This window comes from Peromyscus eremicus, chromosome 2 (assembly GCF_949786415.1).
Source record: "Peromyscus eremicus chromosome 2, PerEre_H2_v1, whole genome shotgun sequence".
NCBI classification, from domain to species: domain Eukaryota; kingdom Metazoa; phylum Chordata; class Mammalia; order Rodentia; family Cricetidae; genus Peromyscus; species Peromyscus eremicus.
The window spans coordinates 41,109,914-41,131,528 of NC_081417.1; the positions used below are offsets into that span (position 1 = coordinate 41,109,914).

The 21,615-nt window shown below is 39.2% G+C and overlaps 1 protein-coding gene across 1 annotated transcript in view; it reads left to right on the plus strand.

Moving 5' to 3' along the window:
• LOC131903458 (cytochrome P450 7B1) overlaps positions 1-20,448 on the plus strand; it is a 175,369-nt gene extending 154,921 nt beyond the window's left edge. The window contains exons 5-6 of the mRNA XM_059254045.1: positions 7,506-7,681; positions 15,974-20,448. Of these exons, the coding sequence (XP_059110028.1) occupies positions 7,506-7,681; positions 15,974-16,270 (473 nt within the window). The 3' untranslated portion in view covers positions 16,271-20,448. The remainder of the gene's footprint in view (positions 1-7,505; positions 7,682-15,973) is intronic.
• The last annotated feature ends 1,167 nt before the right edge of the window (positions 20,449-21,615 follow it).

Below are 21,615 nucleotides of genomic sequence, written 5' to 3' on the forward strand. Positions count from 1 at the left end.
AGCTGAAGGAGAAGTGAAGATCTGCAGATAAGCGACCTGCCTCCCAGGCCAGAGTGTAAACCTATTTCTTGTGAGTAGTTGGGATGGGGAGATAGAGAAACCCAAACAGAAGGGCTAGTTGAAAAATTAAAGATGCTGTAACAAAATAATAATAATAAGTCTATGTTAAAAATATGAGTTATTTAAGTCTTTCAAAGTAGTTTACAGTTATCATGTGGTTTTCACCAAGGTGCACTGAGGGATTATGGCTGGTGTTGCATCTTTTCATTCTCTTTACAAATGAGAATATTCTCAGAATGACAGAGACAGAGTTTTCATTTGCATTTTATGACCATCACTATATCTTTCTTGTGAGATATCTCTAATTCAAGATTCTTTTTCATTGTCCCCACTGAGAGGAGAGAATTTCTTTATATCTAAATTAATCCAAGCTAGCTACCACAGTATGTATGTCAACAAGATATGGAAAGGGAAGCCAAGTCTTGACACTGACAGAGGTTTTAACTTCAGGAAAAGATGATAGGATAATAATGAGTTGTTGATGATGGTACAAGGGATTAAACCAATGCTAATGAAGTGTTCTACCTCCAAGCTATATTTCTACCCTAAAACTATTAACAATTATTTGAACAAATGCCAGACATTGTGGTAGTGCTATTTTAACTTTCTTATTATTTTTCATTTGATCACTGGATAGAAAGTTCCAGAAACAGAATCAAATATCAACCATGAATCTAAACAGTAGTAAACCAAGAAAAAATGATTAAATTGACTTTAATACCTGATGGTAATTAATCACTGTCACCTCAGGCAAAATTATTAGAAAAAGGCCACTATTTTTATCTGATACGTACCACTCAGATATAAATACAGCATTAAATATTATAAAATAACTGTGTAGTTGAAAAATTAGAAATTTAGATAATTAGGAGAGTTGTGAAGTTTACCAAAACATTCTTGTGAGGAAACAGAGAAGGAATGCATTTCCTTTCAAGTTAGGAATTATTTTCTTCTCTTTTTTACCATATTGGGGATAGGGCCCAGGGCTTCTGCATATGCTAGGCAAATGCTTTCTGACTACAGGACATCCCTAGTCTCCTGAAGGGGAATCCTGAGAAAGAGTACTTCAAAAGCAGACAGTAGACAGTAAAGTTTTATGTGTAATATTAGGGAAACATCAATGAAAAACACTGAGTTCAACATTTATCAATTTTGCATTTTAATGCAAAGCTAAAAGATTCAGAAAGGGAAACACAAGCTGACTGGAGGGTAACTTTAATGCCAATTAAAGTAAATCCACCACATGAGTGTTAAAAGTAAACCAGGACAGAACGGGATGGGGCTTCTTAGCAAAACCCGGCTTCAAGCCACAGCTCTCAACTTGATTGTTCATTGGAATCATCTGGAGAGTTTTAAAAACACTCAACCCTGGTCCTGTCCCCAGAGAGTCTGCTTTTGTTCTGGAGTGAGGGTTGCTGGTTTTAAAAGCTCCCCAGGTGGTTCTAATACGTGGCCAAGGTTCAGCAGCCCTCATTTAAAGGTTTTAGTTAATGTTGTGGTTCTGATCACATTGATCTGGGATGGAGACGTTATCTTTTTAGCCAATCCTGGGTGAGTCTAACAGGCAGCCAGAGAAGCTGGGAATCTCTGCGATATGAGAGAGCTTCAAAGAAGTGGTTAAATTATTTCAAATCTCTGCTCCTCATCAGCTTCCACAAGAGAAACATTGATAGAAGTATGGTGTCCAGGGCATAGAGAATGAAAGCCCCTCTCTGCTTCCCCAACTCAGCCAGTGCTTGTACTTCTGGTACGTTGTGAGGATTATATCGACTCTCCAAATTTACCAAGCATGTCCAAAGGCTGATGTCATACCATCTCTGACACAAAGTGCAAAATGATTACTATAGGCTGGGATACAGCTCAATGGTAGAGTGATTGCCTAGTGTGCACAAAGGCCTGGATTTGATACCCAGCAGCACCCCTACACAACAAGAAAATGATAAAATATGTATATGTATTTAAGGGGTTGTTAAAGGTTGGAAGAAGGATTAGATTTTCTGCCTGAATGTTTTACAAAGGTTGAAATTTAAGGGAAGAAAACTTGATTTCAATGTGAAAAAATACCTTTCTTCTAAAATTGCTTTCAGAAAACTGTCATTGGAGTTATATACTCAGAAACTGTGCTTATCAGTCAAGCATGTGATATGGGCTGTAATCTTAGAGCTGGTGAGGCAAGGCAGGAAGATCATGAGTTAAGGCCTGCTTGGACTAGAAAGGCAGACCCTGTCCAAGAAATGGAGTAAAGGAAGGGAAGGGAAGGGAAGGGAAGGGAAGGGAAGGGAAGGGAAGGGAAGGGAAGGGAAGGGAAGGGAAGGGAAGGGAAGGGAGGGAAAGGGAAGGGGGAAGGAAGGAAGGAAGGAAGGAGGGAAGGAAGGAAGGAAGGAAGGAAGGATAAAATGACAAGAAGTTACCCAGCATGTGCAAGGCCTTGGGCTCAATCCCTAGCACCACACATACACACAAATTACTTGATATTAATCCATGCAAAACTTGTTTGAACTATGGATGTAACTCAGGGGCTGAGCACTTGCTTAGCATGAGCAAGTCTCTGAGTCCCACCCCTTACATCTCAAAAAAAAAAAAATACAATGAGAAGAAAACTGCAAAATCAAGATGCTAAGAGTTAAGAACTTTCTTAACAGTTAACTGATAGATAATGCATGTGCTGACTAAACCAATGGAGTTGTTCCGCAAAGCCTACATGTTGCCAAAGTTCACAGTCTTTGTCAATTTAAGAAGTAAAGTATTCAGTATCTAAAGTATTCAGTATCTAGTAGCTTGGGGACCAATGAATGGGCTCAGCTGATAAAGGCACCTGCCATCAACCCTGACAACCTGAATTCCACCCTGTGTTCCATGAGGTGGACCTTCACATACATGCACATTTGGTCAGCTCTGCACCACACACACACACACACACAGAGAGAGAGAGAGAGAGAGAGAGAGAGAGAGAGAGAGAGAGAGAGAGAGAGAGAATGAATGAATGAATGAATGAATAAGGAAACACTTTGAAGTACTATCTTAGAAGCCTCTTGCTTATGTGTATTTTTCAATTTTGAATTCCTTGCTGCATGAGTATAGGTCAAATCCACATGTTGCATTTCTTTCCTCCAGCCAGTGTGCCCGTGCTTTGAGAAGAGTTAAGACCTTAACAAAATTTTATTGAGCATATGAATGTTTAACTTACATGTGTATAAATATACAGCAGAAACCATAAATAACACAAACCAAAGCCTTTTTCTGCAATGCAGTGTGAAGATAGGCATTTGTACCATTTCGGGTTTATTTTTAATTTTATTCAAATACACCATTGTTGATCCAAAAATTTATGATTTGCCTTCAAATTATATATTAATTATCACAATTTCTTACTTACTTTCTCATCTGTCTAGAAGAGCTATATAAAGACACCCAAGCGTGCGCACGTGCACCCTCAGCTGAGCTGCATTTCATCTCATCTTCCGGAGAAGACCATTTTCATGGCCATCCCTTCCCCTTTCCTAGCCATTTGCTTTTTAAGACCATGCATGTGTTCAGCCCTAGTGACCACAGTGGGGCTGGCTGCTCATTTCACTTCTGCCATTGCTGCTATCCACTGATCACCATGGCTAATCAGACGGCACGCCAGCCTGCACCAATCATTAAGATGACCCAAATTAACAGTCCAGCCGTGTCACAGTACATTCATTCCACATACACAGACATGGCCTAAGTATGAGGCAGAAAGCTGCACGTGCTTATCTGTGTTTGCACTGTAGCTAGCTTTATTGATTATCATGATATGCTTTGGCACTTAAAATCTGCAAATGGGAATCATTTCTGAATTATTCCAAAGACAAAGCGGATGTGCCTTTTCCTCCCAGTCATTCCCTTCACTTGTCTTTTTCCCTCCAGTTGGATTGTAAAACACCACAGCTTGACACATGCTCAGCTCTTTACTTAGAAGGGACTTTTAATCATATTAGTTTTCTTGTTGTTTTTTGTTTTTGTTTTTGTTTTTGTTTTTTTTGTTTTTGTTTTTGTTTTTTCGAGACAGGGTTTCTCTGTGTAGCTTTGTGCCTTTCCTGGAACTCACTTTAGAGACCAGGCTGGCCTCGAACTCACAGAGATCCGCCTGCCTCTGCCTCCCGAGTGCTGGGATTAAAGGCGTGCGCCACCAACGCCCGGCATATTAGTTTTCTATCTTAAAAAAGAAACTCATTTTTTTTTCCTAGCCGGGTAAACAGGGCAGCGCAGACTCAGAATTGTGAGTGCATCATCAAAATTTTGTGACCCAGTTGTCTTGTAGATGGTAATGGTAGTCAGTAAAACTCAGTTCTTAGCAGTTATACAAGCAGCCTTATCTTAACCACAGCTAGGACTGTTGGCACCTTGCAATGCCTGGTGAAAATTTATCCTCCAAATATTTGCATTCTCGATAGTCATTTTTCTACAATACAGTCTAATAATTAGAGGGTCCCATTACCTGCTAAATGTTTGCATAAATTATCAATCCATTATGCACAGTAAGTTTTATAAAACATTTACAGATAGAGATCATGTTTAATTAAAATTAACTTCCATATGTAAGCCAAGTGTGCACTAATGATTCACGGTGACCTTTTATTACCTATAGTCCCTTGTTTTGGATGGATGATTGACAGCTTGCTGTTTGGCTACCATGTTGAATTTTAGCTGACAAGACTTTTCATTTTAACTCAATTTGCCCGCCTATCACAAGCTGGTGGCAGGCCAGACCCCAGTCACCCAGCTTTGCCTCAGCAGCTCGCTCTAGTTCTCATTAGTACGCATTTATTCAGTGGGAATTGGGAGACAAATGCTTGAAGGCATGTGAACTAAGTATAGCAAATGAGGTTTAAAGACTGAATATTTATAAGTGTATGGAAAGTTGGTTGTTTTTTTTTTTTTTAATTCTAGAGCAAATTGAGAACCAAGTGCTAGCTTTAGTATAAAAGAAATGAAGATAGAAGGGGGACAATTCTAAGAATAAAATACTATAAGCCTTTTCTTTCCATTTTGGAAGTATGTAAAATCTCTCTGACAACACCTTATCAAATAAAAACCTGGCTTCTCTTTCACGGAATGCTTGCACAATGAAGTTTAGCACCCCGTGCGTGAGAAGGGGGGAAAACTGAGGGTCATGTTCATTTGTTGCTTGGTTATCCCTTGGTATGTTTTAAACTGCCTTGTTTGTTCGGCACTAGCGCAGAAACAGATGTTGCTCTACCGTGCCGGATAATTTACTGTACCTCCTGGTGTAGCATGGAAGTCCTCCCAGGGCCCAGCTGGTCTGTCAGTGGCACTGGCTGGTGTCTGCTCAACTATGACAACGACAAGGAGAAGCTGTAGTTTTTTGGTTTTTGTTTTTTTTTTTTTTTTTCATGGTACCATTGTCATTCTTCTCAACCTATAGTTCTGCCCATGCTCATTCTGGGGCTGGTGGAAATGCTGCTGGCTTTTGTGTCTCGGTGCTGTGCCGCAGACCCCAGAAGCTCCCCTCTCCACTGGCGATAATAACACAACTCATTACTTTTGTCGCCTAATGATTATCGGCATGATCGCTCAGAGCAAGAGCCAACCTCGTCTTGCACACATAACTGGTACTGGAAGGTAAAACAGATTTGTCACTTACGATCTGACTGCTGAGCCACACTTTCAGCTCCATTATTGTGATTAACTTCTGCATAAGATATGCTTGCCCAATTGTCATTTGTGATACTGCAGTGGGCACAAGCTGCCATGCTTCCCAGGAGCACACCAGCCAATAGGATATGACTGTGTTATTCGGACTGTTAAATGCCTACCCTTGTCACAGCAGCCACCCCAAGCATTATTTTGCTTTTGTATTTCTTCTTCCCACACCCTACTGGACTTGTGTGAACAGAACTACTACATATGCCAGCTACGATTTCATACCACATGTTAAAATGATGCCATACTATTGTTGGTCCAACAGGGCCAGCAGCAGGACATGGAAAGTGGATCCTTGATTTTCACCATAGAAATGTTGGTTGTTGGTGTCTTGCCAACTGAAATCTGTCATGTCAGGTGCCTTGTGGCTATCTGCAGTGGAGTCCATGTTCCAAAACCAAAGTTCTTTTCTAGCCTCATCACCAGCAAACCGATTTGACTCTGCCTGATTATAATAACGAAGGCAGTCTAAGAGAATATGCACAGCCTCACTGTACGTCACATTGAATCACCACACTGCCCACACAGAGCTGACCGCAGCCCCATTTCTTTAGACAAACGCATGCTTAAGGAAAAACCTCCCGGGAGAAGGCACCCAAAGCTACTACACGTCCCTGTACAAGCTGTTCATAGGTTTACATTTTACCAAAATAATGTTTATTTCTGTGGTTTTTTTTTTTCTGTATACAAGCCCCCACTAATGGGTCTGCTTTTAATAATCTAATAACTGGGAACTGGCTGACAGAGCTGTGCTCGGCACCAAGAAACTAGGCTCTGAACATGTGTATGTGTGTGTGAGGTTTCTAAATTGCAAGTCATAAACACAATCAGTTATTATCATGTGAAAGGGGGGAAGCTCCATTTGGAACTCTTTCGCGTTGCTGATTAGAAAGAATCAAGCTTTATATTCCAGGATCCATTCACGCTGGTGGAAACATAGTCAGTTTTGATTATGAAGGGAGAGATGCAGCCCTAGACAGGAGCTACACACTGATATGCATGCTATCAGAATGATTTATGCAAATTATGCATATTATTCCCAAAGGAATTCCTCCTCAAACTGCCAGGATAAATCGCCGGAAATTAGCCATAAAATCTGCCGTGCTAGGAGCAAAAGGTGAAGGCCACTGGGATAGCAAGGACATTCGGCTTCTGGAATCTTCCAGGATATGGTGATGGTGGATGTTATTCTCCCTGGATAGTGAGGGAAATGTGGTTTTCTTCCTAATCCTATAAAAATGTGTTCCTTGAAAAATTTCCAGCAAATGCTGACTCATTTTATTTACAGCTAGCATAAGAGAAATTAAGTGTTAAGCTGTCTCCAAATGCACCTACTACAATTACTTTCTGGTTAACTGCCTAAATGCTATTAAGCAGCTAAGCCTGGCTTTAAAGGCATCACTCCTCTAAAGACTGGTGAAGTAACCCTCCAGTAGTATGCTGTGAGAAGGGTATAGCTTCACGTTGTGCTCCTAACAGATGAGTCCTTTCTTGGAGACCGTTCCTTCTTTCCTCTGTCCATAGACAGCACGGCTACCTCCTGCCCGTAAATCCTCAAACGATGTTGGGGCAAAGCCACCAGGTTCTTTACTCTCAGCATCCACAGCGTCATCGACTCTCTCTCAGGTCTCAGTGGATGTGAAGAAATTATTTTCCTACCAGGCGAGGTTGTTGTTAATGAGTTCTAACAGCCAACGGAGACAGCGTCTCAAAGCGCTCACTCATGTTACAAGAGCTGTTTTTGTTTTCCTCAGAAAGCACCATTCTCGAGGTCCTGCGGCTGTGCTCCTACTCCACCATCTTTCGTGAAGTGCAAGAGGATATGAATTTCCACTCAGAGACTAGCAGTTACTGTCTGCGGAAGGGAGACTTTGTGGCCATCTTTCCTCCAATCTTACACACTGACCCAGAAGTCTTTGAAGCTCCAGAGGTAAATAAGCATCATGTTGGTTATTGCTGCGCAATAAGCAAGCTCACTCCTGCATCCTTTCGCAAATCTCTCACTGGAGATTTGAGGCAACTTGCTGATGACTTCTCTATTTCCCTCTAATAGGAAGATTTTTGCCTTTACAGAAGTTTTTTCCCCCCTAAGAATCTGCCTTTGACAGGATGTGTGTGGTCTGTGAACAAAAACTCAGATAAGTCTAAATGCTACTTAATTCAAGTGAAATGGACATTTTACCCTAGTCACCATTACTTTTAGCCACTGAATTAGAGTATCTTTGACAAGGAATTACTGAAATCCAAGAGGGCTAGCTACAGATATGTGGCATAAAAATTAAATAGTAATAGCTAGTTTGCTAAGCTCTTCCAAAATGAAGCTACTTCAGAAGTCAAACACCATCATCACTATAGTTAGGACCAAATAGTAGTTAAGCCTTTTAGCTAAAGGTATGTGGCCCTGCTTGATGAATTAGCATGGCACTATGAACTTCAAATTGTAAAGCCGCTGCTCCCGGGTGAAGCTCCGAGGGTAATTGTGTCATCTCCTTGTATTTTTTTTCTGAAGCTGGAGTTAATGAATATCAAAGACTGGAAATTAATCCACCTTGGTTCATCCCTTAATACCACTTCAGAGAGTCATCCCCTGCATGCCAATTGACTGCAGTTATAGTCTGCTTGTGCTTGACAGGAAGTGATGCTGCTGACTTGTAACATTTACCATCCACCTTTTTAGAAGGAAACTTCCATCCTCCTTTCAAATACTTCGTAGATGGACCACTTTTAAACACAGGTTCGAAGATAGATGTTCTGCAGCCAACCTGAATTATAATATTGAATTAGGAAATTAATAAAAAGACAGACTTCAGAAACAGTGAAATGATTTGTATTTATTTAACCAGCAAAGCCAATGTCTTATTACAGGGGGAAGTGTGCATGGTTTCTTAGGCAAGGCATTATGCAGATAATGACAGCGGAGAGGATGTAGAGTTTCAGCCAATGAATGAGCGTTCTCCAGAGATGAAGCTGCATCTCTGCATTTGTGAATCATTCCAATTGTTAGTATATAGTCAATGAATAACACAGCTGAAATTAATATCTGAAAAAATATTTGTAAAGGTTAAAATAGCAACACTTCTTACAATTTTTCACTTCTGCTTAGGGTTTTCTTTGTGATTATTTGATTAGTAGTGGAGTTTATTACTCATGTCATGAGAGTTAAATCAGAATTATTGTTTTCATCAAATAAGAAATGTTCACTAGATTGCCTCCATCTTTATGAGTACCTTTCTTTGTGCTTTTTCTACCTCTCACTCTTCTACACCCTTTAAAAAAATCTGATTGATAACTTTAAAAATTTGAAAGCCAAAATTATACATTATGAGAGTTAGGGTCAGGCATGATGGTAGAAAGGCCATCAGATCTCTGTATGCTTGAAGCCAGCCTGGACTACACAGCACATTCCAAACCATCCATGGCTACATAGAAAGACCCTGTCACACACACACACACACACACACACACACACACACACACACACACGTGCATCAAAGGAAAAAATTGTAAGTGTTGATTAAGGAGCAGTGGTGTGCATCCATAATCTGGCATTTGGGAGGTTGGTACAGGATATTAGCAAGTTCAACACCAGGCTTGGCTTTTAACAAAACTGAGAGAGAAAGACGGGGGTAGGGAGGTGGGGAGGTAGGGGGTGGGGGGGCGGGAAGAGGGAGCTGGAGGAGGAGGAGTGAGGAAAGGGACCGAACTGTAATTTGTGTATATGTTGCTCTGTGGAATGCAGACATTACCCAAATGACATTAATAGTAAACAAAAGGTTTGCCTCATACTAAATCAGTGGGAGAATAAAATTTCATTATTGTGAACAGTGATTTAAAATCATTAGGATCACTCTAACGAGACTCAATGGACTGTTATTTAGTAGGTTTTAGCATTATTCAGTTATACCTGACTTGTGTTAGGATTAGAGAATTTTTGCTACAGTGTTATTTTCTTGAAATTAGTTGTGGAATGATGATCATTCTTTGTACAAAAACAAAAATATGATTTGGAGCTATTTAACATGATTTTGCCAGTTATTATTTATTCTATAAAGATTTCTAAGCCCATACCACTGTCAAGTGATACATAACTGCATTTTCTTTGGTCCTTAAGATGGCAACAAGAACACATAATAGAAACTTGGGTTTCAGATGCCCATGCCAAACCACCATCTACTAGCAGTAATGAAAAGTCTGAAAATCATATCCTGGGCCATTTGGCACTGAAGTCACGGCCCCTGAGTCCTCAAGAGACCCCTACTCCTCACTATAGACTTTATATCCTTTAGGCTTTGATTGGGAAGACTAGGAATTACAGCTAGAAGAGAGGCAATAACTGAGCCAACACTATGAGGCTGACTGGCTCCAAATGCAAGTTTCCTAGCTCTAGGAACCTAAAACCCCAGGATCCTTAGCCCATCATGGGTTCTGAGCATACTAAAGTGTAGTTTCAGAATGTCTAAATATCACTCCCCAAAGCATGCCCTGCTTCTCCTTCACACATTCATCCCTTTGGTACCTGTACCTTTCTGCTCCTGAAATGCCCCCCATTACTTATCTCTCTGTTCAGGGAAACCCCCTCCTTACTTGCCTACCTAGAAAATTCCAAATTCCTCCACGATCATCACCTCTGTCATCTCCTCTTTGAAAACGAGCAGTTTCCACCAAATTTGTGAGAATGTGTCACTGCCCATTTGTTGCCTACATGTGCTTTTGCTATAGTGCATGCCAACAGGGTATTACTACCTTGCAAATGTCAAGTATTTTGCAGCTACTTACTCAAGGGTGGTCCTGCCAACAGAATACTATCCATGTAAAGTGATTAAGGAGATATAAAGATTAGTGAATGCAATGAAAATGAAACTATGTATCAGTTAAGAAAAAGAGGTACACACTGAAATATGTACTGGATGCAAATAGAGTAAATTAATAAGTAGCTTGAACACGAATATAGTCATACTACTAATAATGTTAAGAACAATAGTGAAAGGACACTTGAGGTGGCTGGAGAGATGGCACAATCTTTAAGAACACTTGCTGGTCTTGCAGAAGACCCAGGTTCAGTTCCCAGCACCTACATGGAAGCTCCCAACCATCTGTAATTCCAGTTCTGGTGACTCTCTTCTGATCTTGTCAGATACCAGACACACATGTGGCATACATAAAATAAAAAAGACACATAAAATAAAAAAGACACACACACACACACACAGAGAGAGAGAGAGAGAGAGAGAGAGAGAGAGAGAGAGAGAGAGAGAGAGAGAGAGAGAGAGAGACCTAGAAGGCATCTAAATGCCACAACTGGGTAATCCTTGACCTTCAGCCATTGCAAACATTAAGAATAGTTTTTAAAGATTTTATTTAAATGGATTTTAAAGAACCTGAAAAAATTGACTTTGAGATGAAACTGAATTTTTAAATATCCAGAAAACTAAAGTTTCAAGCAACATGGGATAAACAAAATGTGTTCTGAAATCCTAATCTGGCCTATAAACTACCAACATGTAACTAGTATATTAAGGATTATTCTTTTTCTCAATATGGGCTCCTTATCTTGTGACATCTCACATTTGGATGGCTCCTGTCAGTGTATGAAAACATACAGGCAAATGAAACATGCACAATGAGAGTGAACCAAAGGGAACAGTCCTCCTTGGCTCTCTCCTGCTTTAGAGGTAGACATGCTACCCAGCAAAATCTGTTACTTGCCTAGCAGTGAGCTGCTTATTAAAGTTTTTCTAAGATCTTCCCTAAATTCACCACTGTTATAGGCCAGAAATCATACAACTGGCCATCAAGTAATGGGAAGGAAACAGTGGTGGTTTCTCTTCTACCAGGAAGCCCAGAACTGGAGCTATGGCGTGAATTAATGCCACAGGTCCGTTTTCCTAGGTCTAAATATGGTCAAGAATAGAGAAGCCTGTTGACAGTGTCAGAGTATAGGGAACACACAGCACCATTTAAGATGTCACAATCACCTTGCAGCTCCCGAGGTAAAGATAGAAAAGCACAGCACCTTCAGAATATTTTAGAAAAGCTCTGCTATTACAAGGTCTGGTTTAACCTCATGCAGTGTGTCCCCATCTTCAGAAGGCTGTGGGTGTAATAAAAAGCTAAATCAATTTGCAAGTTGCCAATCACTATGGGAACCTCAATGTCAGGATTATTTTAATTATCCTCACTGTTCTTAGAAAAGACCAGTTATCACAGGTGAGTAAGATAAAAAAAATGATTCTCTGTCTCCATCAAGAATAGAGATTGTGCACTCTGTTGAGCTCAAAGAAGTAAACACTTAATGAGCTGCTCTTTTCCCAGCAGCCCTGTGATAACATAAGGTGACAGAGAAATAAAAGTTCCCCTTGTCCTTTATTGTTTACCATACAGACCTTATCACATGGCTTTTCCCCCATAGCCAGGTGCTTTATATTAAGGGAGTTTCTGCCATGCCAGCAAACTGACATTTCACACCTACCATATTGAAACCCTTGGTGTCCTGGTGAAATGGTTTTGAAAGATCCAATCTGTAATATTAACAGTTTCTGGTGCAAACACTACTGTACTGGGGAGGTAACATGTTACCATCGTGAAGCCTCTGATATAGAGCCTGGGAGATTTGTGCACACCCTCTCAGAAGCTAGCACTAGCTGGCAACAACTCCTAGTTGATTTGAACCCAGATCATGGAGGTACAAAAAAAACTTCTCTGCCATATCGTCCTGTCTCCAGGAAGACTGGAATCCAGGGCCATCACTGGAGTCCCCTTAGCTTTTCCAAAAACTGAAAGGTTTTTTGTTGTTGTTGTTTTCATTACTAGAAGGTTGTATCTTTTGTCTAATTTAGATTTCTATAGTCAAGTCATGAACTGAGTGAACTAAAGATATGAACATATCAAGTGCGCCACCTCAGCAGGACTGTGCTTTATGCCTTTGTATTAGCAATGTTTCTTATACAGGAAATACGTTTTAAAAAATCTGTTGAACTGAACTAAACATAGTATTCAGAAAGCACAAATGAGGTGGTTATGCGATTCTCCTATGTCATGTATATTAAAAGTTCCTTTCCTCTGGATCCCAAAAAGTGCATCTCCTATCCAAACTGGACTTCAAATGCTTCGGTGTTGCACATTTTCTGCTGTTTGTATACTCTGAATATGCAGCCACTTCCCATTCTCTGTATGCTCACGCCCACATTCAGTCATCTTATCTTTTCTTCAAGAACGTGAATGTGGTTTTAACAGTAGGCATGACTATCCTTTGTTCACTAGTCCAAGAAGCATATGTGGAATCCTGCCACGGGAGTGTCACTGTACTAGAGGCTGTGAAAATGCGATGCAGACTAAGACGACACCGGGGTTCCCTCACTTTGCCATTTTCTGTGAGCTGGTCCTAACTGCAGTTTGTCCTTGTCACCTATGTGTGACAAGGTCCAGAGAAAGGCTGACCACAAGCCCTTGTTTTCTGGGCTGCTTTCTTTCTAAGCAAAGGACTTCTGGAGGTCCCCACAGACTTTTCTTTTCCTCTGTGCCATTGGCCAGATTGCTTCAAATTCCTAGACCCCAAGTCAGTCAGAGGTTGTTATGCAATTCATTGAGCGTGACCACCTCCAGGACATACCAGTAGAACACCTAGTGGGCACCAAGCAGGTGTGGTGGCTTTCATATCTACTCCTGTTTCCAACACCCTAGGGTCACTTGGAGGCTTTAAATGATTGTGTCAATACTGAGTTTGAGTGGAGCTTGCTGGCCTTTGTTTTACATTGCTATTATCCCAAATAGCTCAGGTGAGATTAAATTATGCTTCCCTTTAGGAGCTAAAACTAAACATAACTTCCTAATGGAGATCATAAGCCTCCCCAACATGGACCTATCCAGGTTCTCCATGCATAGGCAGTGGAACAAACAAAATGAATCATTACTAAAATTTATTTTCATCGGGTGAGGGTGGCACACGCCTTTAATCCCAGTACTAGGGAGGCAGAGCCAGGCAGATCTCTATGAGTTCGAGACCAGCCTGGTCATAGCGTTTCTAGAGAAGGAGAGGTATTACATGAAACCCTCTTCTGGTGAACTTCTTCCATTTCTGGGGTTCATGCCTGCCTTCCTGAACTCACCACTGATGCATTCTTCTTCCTGTTGACCAATTTAAGGAGATTAGCACTCTTTCCTACAGCTTCCTGCTAAGGCCAAATAGTTTAAGAAAATTTTGACATGAAAAACAATCCCTGAGAAAAAACAATTCACTGTAGTTCTGGCATTTGTGCCAGAAAAGGCAAAAAAGAAAACAACATAAGTTGTGAATCCATAGTATCCAGCTAGTGTAAATAAAATAAGCCCCATGATACCAAGGATGCCCAGGCTCTTCTCAGTGACCTCAATGGCTGCCCTGTGAGAGGCTAGGGAAGTTTCCTCAAACTTCTCACTGATCACTATGTTACTCTTCTAGCTTTCTGTCATCCTTTTTCAGTCTCTTCAGAATTAAAATCTCAGAAATTTCCATTTTATTGTTTATTTAGTAAAGCTCAGAGGGAAACTATCAGTAGCATTTACTCTGTGACTGTCATGATAAGAACATAAATATATAAATTTGAATAAAATTTGAAAATAATTTTTTTTGGTTTTTTGAGACAGGGTTTCTCTGTGTAGTTTTGGTGCCTATCCTGGGTCTCGCTCTGTGGCTGTATGCTCACAGAGAATACCGTTGTACTGACTTGCATGTTGGGAGAGAGTAAGAACTGTGCAAAGGTTTTCAAAATTCAAATACTTAAGAAATTTAGTATTCTGGATTAAACTAAGGTAAACCCAATACTGATAAAGGAAATGATTGGCTTGACATTATTAAACTTGCCATTAAAATAGTTCGAGCATTTGTGATGCATTCATAATTTAGTCACATTATAGAGTTTCACCATAACCTGAAACATGTTGGATCTGACCTACCTCTATAAGTTTGACATCATGTAGTTTACATCAAAGTTGTGGTTGAGCAGATCTAATGAGCTCCAACTATTGGAAATAATTGGTCATCTTAATTCAAACTGTGAACATTAATTTAATTGATGGTTTAATTCATGTTGAACTAAAATAAGGTCACTCAGTACCTTTTAACAAACTCGAGAGTTGAGCCAGGAAATTTTAGCAGACTGGCAAAATTAAGGCTGCTGGTAAACTATCCTAAACAAACCAGCTCTCTAACTTTCTGTAGCAAGTATTGTAACTTATTTATAAAAATATGTCAGAAATGCCTGTTACCTAGAATTAATCCAAGCAGAGTGCACTCTAATAGAAATGTCATAGGGGAAATTCACATTAACATAGAAAAAAATATGTTTTTCAGCTTAGGTTCTCTCTGGGGCTTTGTTTGAATTTTATTATTTTCTGTCTCTTTAATCCAAGCAATGATCTAAATTCATGATATTCATCAATAGATAGATGGGAGGATAAATGAATAGCAAACTGGCTGCTGAGATGTACTACTTCACAGTAACAATGGCAGCAGTATAGGAGACCCCTTCTACCCATAATTGGTATATCAATAGTCTATGTGTCAAGATCCATCATAGAGGATAGAAATGGAGATAGATGTAGCCTTTGTGCTTAAAAAACTCACTGTAATCACAGTTATTTGAGTATTGAGTGTCCCCTCCAAAACTCAGCCTGAAATCTGAATGCCATTTTGGTGGTTAGGTTGTTAGGGTTAAGGCCCTTTTCATGTTAGTTATCACTTTCTTGACACCATATTGGCTACCAGAAAAGTGGGTTATTATAACAATAGACTGCCTCTCTTATTTTCACTCTTCTAAATGCATCATCTTGCTCTGAATGGATCAAGGCCCCATTAACACCAGGCTCTTTAACTTTTTGGACTCTAGAATCATGAGCTGAAATCAATGTTTTTTTTTGTTTGTTTGTTTGTTTGTTTTTATCAATTATCCGGCCTCTAGTAGTTAGTGACAGCACAGAAGACTAAGTAAGAAAAGACAAGACAAATGTGAACAGAGAAGAAAAGTGGTTTAGGTATTTGAATATAGGTGTTCCCTGTAACATTTTAATTTTTTGAAGGTTTGAATATGGCTTTCATGTATTCGAGTTTTACTTCCTCCCGTATGTTTTCAGACAAAAAGCAGCCTTGCACAACAAGACAGACAAGGAGAGATAGCAACCCGGTGGACCTAACTCTAGCTAGTTCGTGTAAAATTTTAATTTTAACAATGTCTATTATTCTTTATAGGAATTTAGGTTTAATCGATTCATAGAAGATGGCAAGAAGAAAACAACCTTTCTCAAAGACGGGAAAAAGCTGAAGTATTGTGTTCTGCCATTCGGATTCGGAGCCAGCAAATGTCCAGGCCGATACTTGGCAGTTAATGAAATAAAGCTACTATTGGCTATGATTTTAACTTATTTTGATTTAGAAATAATTGACAAGAAGCCTCTAAGACTCAAGTACAACCGTTTGTTGTTCGGTATTCAGCATCCCGATTCTGATGTCTCATTTAGGTACAAGGCAAAATCTTGCCAAAGCTGAAAGGGTGGCAAAGAAGTTTATCAGAGTGGAGCTACATGTGCTGAGCTCCGTGGTTTGATGGAGTCCTGCAAACGCGACTACTATGTTTGTCTGTTTGAAAATGGCAAATTTATATTTGATCCCAGATCAATTCAGTTTGTTCTTGGTGACAAAACCTATCATAAAATACAGCAGGGCAGTGGCATAAAAAAATGTCATGGCGATCATTTCAGGATAAATTCAAAGTAACAATTTCAACTTTGTTCTTACTGCATTTTTTTTTTTATCATTTGTTGTGAATGTGCTTTTCCAGTAATAAATTTGGCCCTGGATGATATTTTTTAAGTTACTGAAATCCTATAATATGATTTTATGTTCTGCCGGAAAAGTGTGCCATTGGACAGTCTAACAATTTCCAAATTCTCAGAGGAAAAGGAAATTAAATCCCACAAGTTACACTGTATGAAAATGTTCCCTTCAAGTAGAGTATCAAAAATGTCCTATCACCAGGGTACCTTTGCATTAAATGAGTTTTGCAATAGATTAAATGTTCCAACTTCCCTTCAATATTTAATCATTCATAAATGCTTTTTATAACTTTTTATTCTACAGCTTAATAGAACAAAATTTCTTGTTATGTAAGACCTCTCATGTTCAAGTTAGATACTGTTAAAATTTAACATATAAGAAAACACAAAGGCTATTATATATTCAGCAATAGCTTGAGACATTAGCATTAGGTTTATTATGGAGGGAAATGTTGAAGTCATTATAGCATTGACGGTAGTATTGGTCTTTAGTATAAATTGTGTTATTCTAATACTGCAATGAACCCTTTTCTAAATGTTTCCATTTATATAAACTGGGAAATTAGATAGTACTATTTATCTACAACCTTCTGGACTTAGAGGTTAGTTGTATTATTTTGGACAAGCACATTAAACTATACAAAATAATTTCATATGACACAATACAGCCTGTATCAATGATTAAAAGATTTCTACTATCAAATTTCCCAGTGATTGACATTTGACATAAATGGAGATACAAAATGCAAACTCACAGGGCAAATAATTAAGCCAGATTGATTCATGCTGCATTAATTAGATATTCTAATGCTTTGGGAACTTTCTATTAGTTTTACAAAGGAAATTGACTTAAAATATCACTCTAAAATACCTTTCATACTAGGTAAACACAACATGGTAGCATTTCTTTTCTCCTTTCTAGAGCATATGCTCATTGAATGGTGCTTGCGTGAAGGTTTACTGGCATGAATTCTGTTTTTGCTTGATTGAGGTTGTCTTTATTTTCAATTTCCTTCCTTTATTAAAAAAATTGCCAAATGACCATTTATAACTATATAAATTCACAGAACACAAAGTAAGGTTATGGCTTATGAAAATGATGTGGAATGATTAGACCAACCCAAATGATTAAATCAACTCAGATACTTAACACCTGTTGTAAGAACATTTGAGGCATAGTCTCTTAGCATCTTTTAGCATACAGTGCTCTCTTGTTAACTGTATTCACAAGGCAATGTGCTAAAACCTTTCCCACATCCCCCAAGAAGACCATGTTCCTCCTGGCTGAGATTTTTATACTTTTTGATCATTTCTCCTACACTTCCCCAGCCTCCATAATCACCATTTTCACTCTGTGCTTTGGTAAGTTTAATTATTTTGAATTTCATATATTCTAATTTTTTTCTTGCTATGACAAGAACATTGTGGTCAACAGTAACTTGTGGAGAAAAGAATTTATCAGGGGTCACACATCCAAATCACAATCCATTACTGAGGTCAAATCAAGGCCAGAACTCAAGGCAGGAACCTGATACAGAAACCACAAAGAAATGCTGCATACTAGCTTGCTCACTGGCTCATTCTTAACTAGTTTTCTTATTGGCCAAAGTCCACCAGCCCAGGAAATGGTATCGCCCACAGGACCTGGACCCTGCTACATTAATCATTAAGGCAATCTTTCATAGACATGGCCACAGGCATCTGATGAAGGCGAATCTTCAATTGAGGTTCCCTCTTCCTAGATACTCTACATTGAACCAAGATGAAATTAAATTAAAGCAAATACATGAGGTAGAGTACCTGGTATTAGTCTATCTCTGCTTGGTTCTACTTCACTTAATGTTCTCTAAATCTCTCTATGTTGAATCAAATAACAGAATTTATTTTTTAAGGCCAAGCACTATTCCATCATGTGTATATACCACGTTGCCTCTATTCCAAGGCTATCTCCAACCACCCCTACCTCCTCCATACAATTTCATGACACCCTTCATTTTCCTGAAAACAAAGGACATGCGTGATGTCCCATCCTCAGGCCCATCTGACCCTCTTCCTTCGGAGAGTCTCTCTGGTTGATTTGGACCCACCAACTTGTCGGCTTTCAACTTTTCCATCTCATGTAATTTCTAAGTTCAGTGATTGAATGTCTCAGTTGATAATTCTTCGTTCTTCCTTTCTACCTGGTCATATTTTGTAAATCTTGTTCCTCTAATGTACCTTCACTGTCTCTTCAACTATAGTCAGCATGGTTTATATTCTGTACCTGGCATCTCAAACCCACTCTTATTTTATGGATCTGGTTCTGTAGTTCCCCTTTCCTGCAGTGCTTCTGATGGCTTAACTACTGAGCCTCTGTTCGTTGTAATTTTACTTCTGAAAAATGTTTCTGACCGGGGTTTAATGTTCATTCCTCAACGTATAACTTGTGTTTGGTTTTTGTCTTACTGTTTATGTTTCTGTCTAATTCAGATTACTGGGAATGCTCACCTGGAATATTTGGGAGGGGTCATGGTACACTGCTAAGTAACTGTGAATTCTAGCCTTAAATGAAACACTGTGATTAAGGGTGTTTGGTTTTGTTTGGGGTGTTTGCTACGGTTTTGTTGTGTGTTTGCTTGCTTACTTGTTTGTTTGTAAGATAGGGCCTCATTATGTAGCAAAGATACACTTACAAAGGTCTGCCTGCCTCTGCCTCCTGGGTGCTGGGGTAAAACTTAAAACCCATGATCAGGAACAGGCAGGTGGGCCATTTGATTGCTTCTTCGTTTCAACCAGACACAGATTAAGACATACAAATATGTCTAATCCTGAACTGTAGAGCAATGTTTCTAGTCCACCCACCAAGTATGTTGACTCTGAAAATTACTGACTTTGTACAGAAGTCTTGGATTTTATACACACACATATACACATACACACATGCATGCTTATGCCATGTTGAGCCCTAGACTTTCTCTCCTACCTGCCACAAAATACAGTCTATTTCATTTGTATTAGGATATGGAGTCTGCCTTAATATCTGAATGGATATCCTCCATATTGTAAAATTCAACAAGCAGTATACTTTCATGATATTGCAGCAGAGAAAAACACAAGAAATTATTGCATCCTAACTTCTGCTTAATATATACTTAAAAGTGTATATACAAATTTAAAAAAAAATAAAAAGAATGGTTGAAGAACTATTATGTGAAATAATTAGAAAGAAGCGAGGAACATACCGGCAACCTTAGTTTTTGGGAGGCTGGGATAGTAGGAACCTAAATTCTTAGAATAAAGTGAAACCCTGATACTTACCAAAAAAGAAAGAAAGAAAGGAAAGGAAAAGAAAGAAAGAAAGAAAGAAAGATAGAAAGAAAGAAAGAAAGAAAGAAAGAAAGAAAGAAAGAAAGAAAGAAAGAAAGAAAGAAAGAAAGAAAAAAGAAAGTCATGGGATCTAGCTGCCTTATTATCCTCAACAAATGTGAACTTACTTTGAAAACAGAATTGGAAAGTTTAACAGATACTTAAGCAACTTTTTGTCTTTTAAAAGTTATTTTGGGGGCGGGGGAGAGGGAAGAGAGATAGCTCAGCACTTAAAAGCACTTGCTGCTCTTCCAGAGAACTGAGTTTGGTTCTTAGCACCCACAGTAGGCAGCTTATAACTCAAGCTCTAGGGGATCCAACACCCTTTTCTGACTACCGTAGCTACCCACACACATATGGCATTCATATATGCAGACATAAGCACATACTCAAAAATAAAAAATCTTTTTATTTTTATTAGTTCTTTGGGAATTTTGTACAATGTTTTTGATCATATTCCTCACCTTCCCCCAATTTCTCCCAGATGCATCTCCCTCGCCTACCTGGCCAACTCTGTGTCCCCTTTTTCCATCAGGTACAATTTGTGCTGCCCTTATACTCTTGGGTGTGTGGCCTTACTGGAGCTTGGTTGACCCACCAGGGGCAAGACCCTTCAAGAAATTTCCATTTCCTTTTCCCAGCAGCTATCAGTTTCCAGTTGCAACTTAGCTAGGAGTGGAACGTGACTCCATTCCCATCTCCCACAGGTCTTGTACATGCTGTTACAGCCACTGTGGCTCATATCTTCAACTGTACTGGTATATGCAGTCAGTACTGTTTTCTAGTAGTCATCAGGTAGCCCTGGATCTCACAAACTCTCTGCCCCTTCTTCTGCAATCATCCCTGAGCCTTGAAAGGAGGAGTTGTAATACAGATGCTCCACTAGGGCTGAACATTGCACAATCTGCTATTGTATGAACCTTGACCAGTTGGGGTCTCTGTGATAATCACAATCTATTGGAAAAATAAGTTTCACTGATGATGGTTGAGAGATGCATTAATCTATTGGTAGAACAATAAGATAATAGGAGGTTATTTAATACATCATGTTAATTCAGTTGAGTAGTAGCAATAGGTTTTTCTTTACGTCACATGTCATATATATCCACAAGTTCTTGATTCCAATAACAGTGCCAAGCATGGGTTTCAACTTGTGAAGTGGACCTTACCTCCAACCAGAAAGTGATTCGTTAGTCCCATGATGTTTGTGCCACTCATGCACTCGTCATTATTGGAGCTCAGCTGGGTAAGATTGATGACTACTTTTCCCCGCTGGTAACACTCCTAGCATCTTCCAGCACTATGAGAGCTAGCAATTGGGAATGAAGTTTCCAGGCCAGCTTGATTTGTCCATGCTGTATCTCCCAATTATGTAGTGTCTTTAGAAGTGGGATTTTACTGTCAAATTCTAGATGGTATCCAAGAACATTGCAATAACTGTAATGTTATGGGTCCATGTGACCTTAATGACTAGCAATTCCAAAGGAGGTAACCTATTCTTGGCACTGGGTGGGGCATTTTATTTGTTGTTTCATGGTATATAGTTGGAATCTTGTTGCATCATGATAGGATAACGCCATCAAAAATCATTTTATATATGTGTATGCTTATATTTTAGGAAACTTCTAAAGTAGTAGGTCATGTGTTTCATATAGGAATATTTTAGAGTTATTGTTTTCTCATTCATTTATTTAAACAAATATTTTCTGAGCA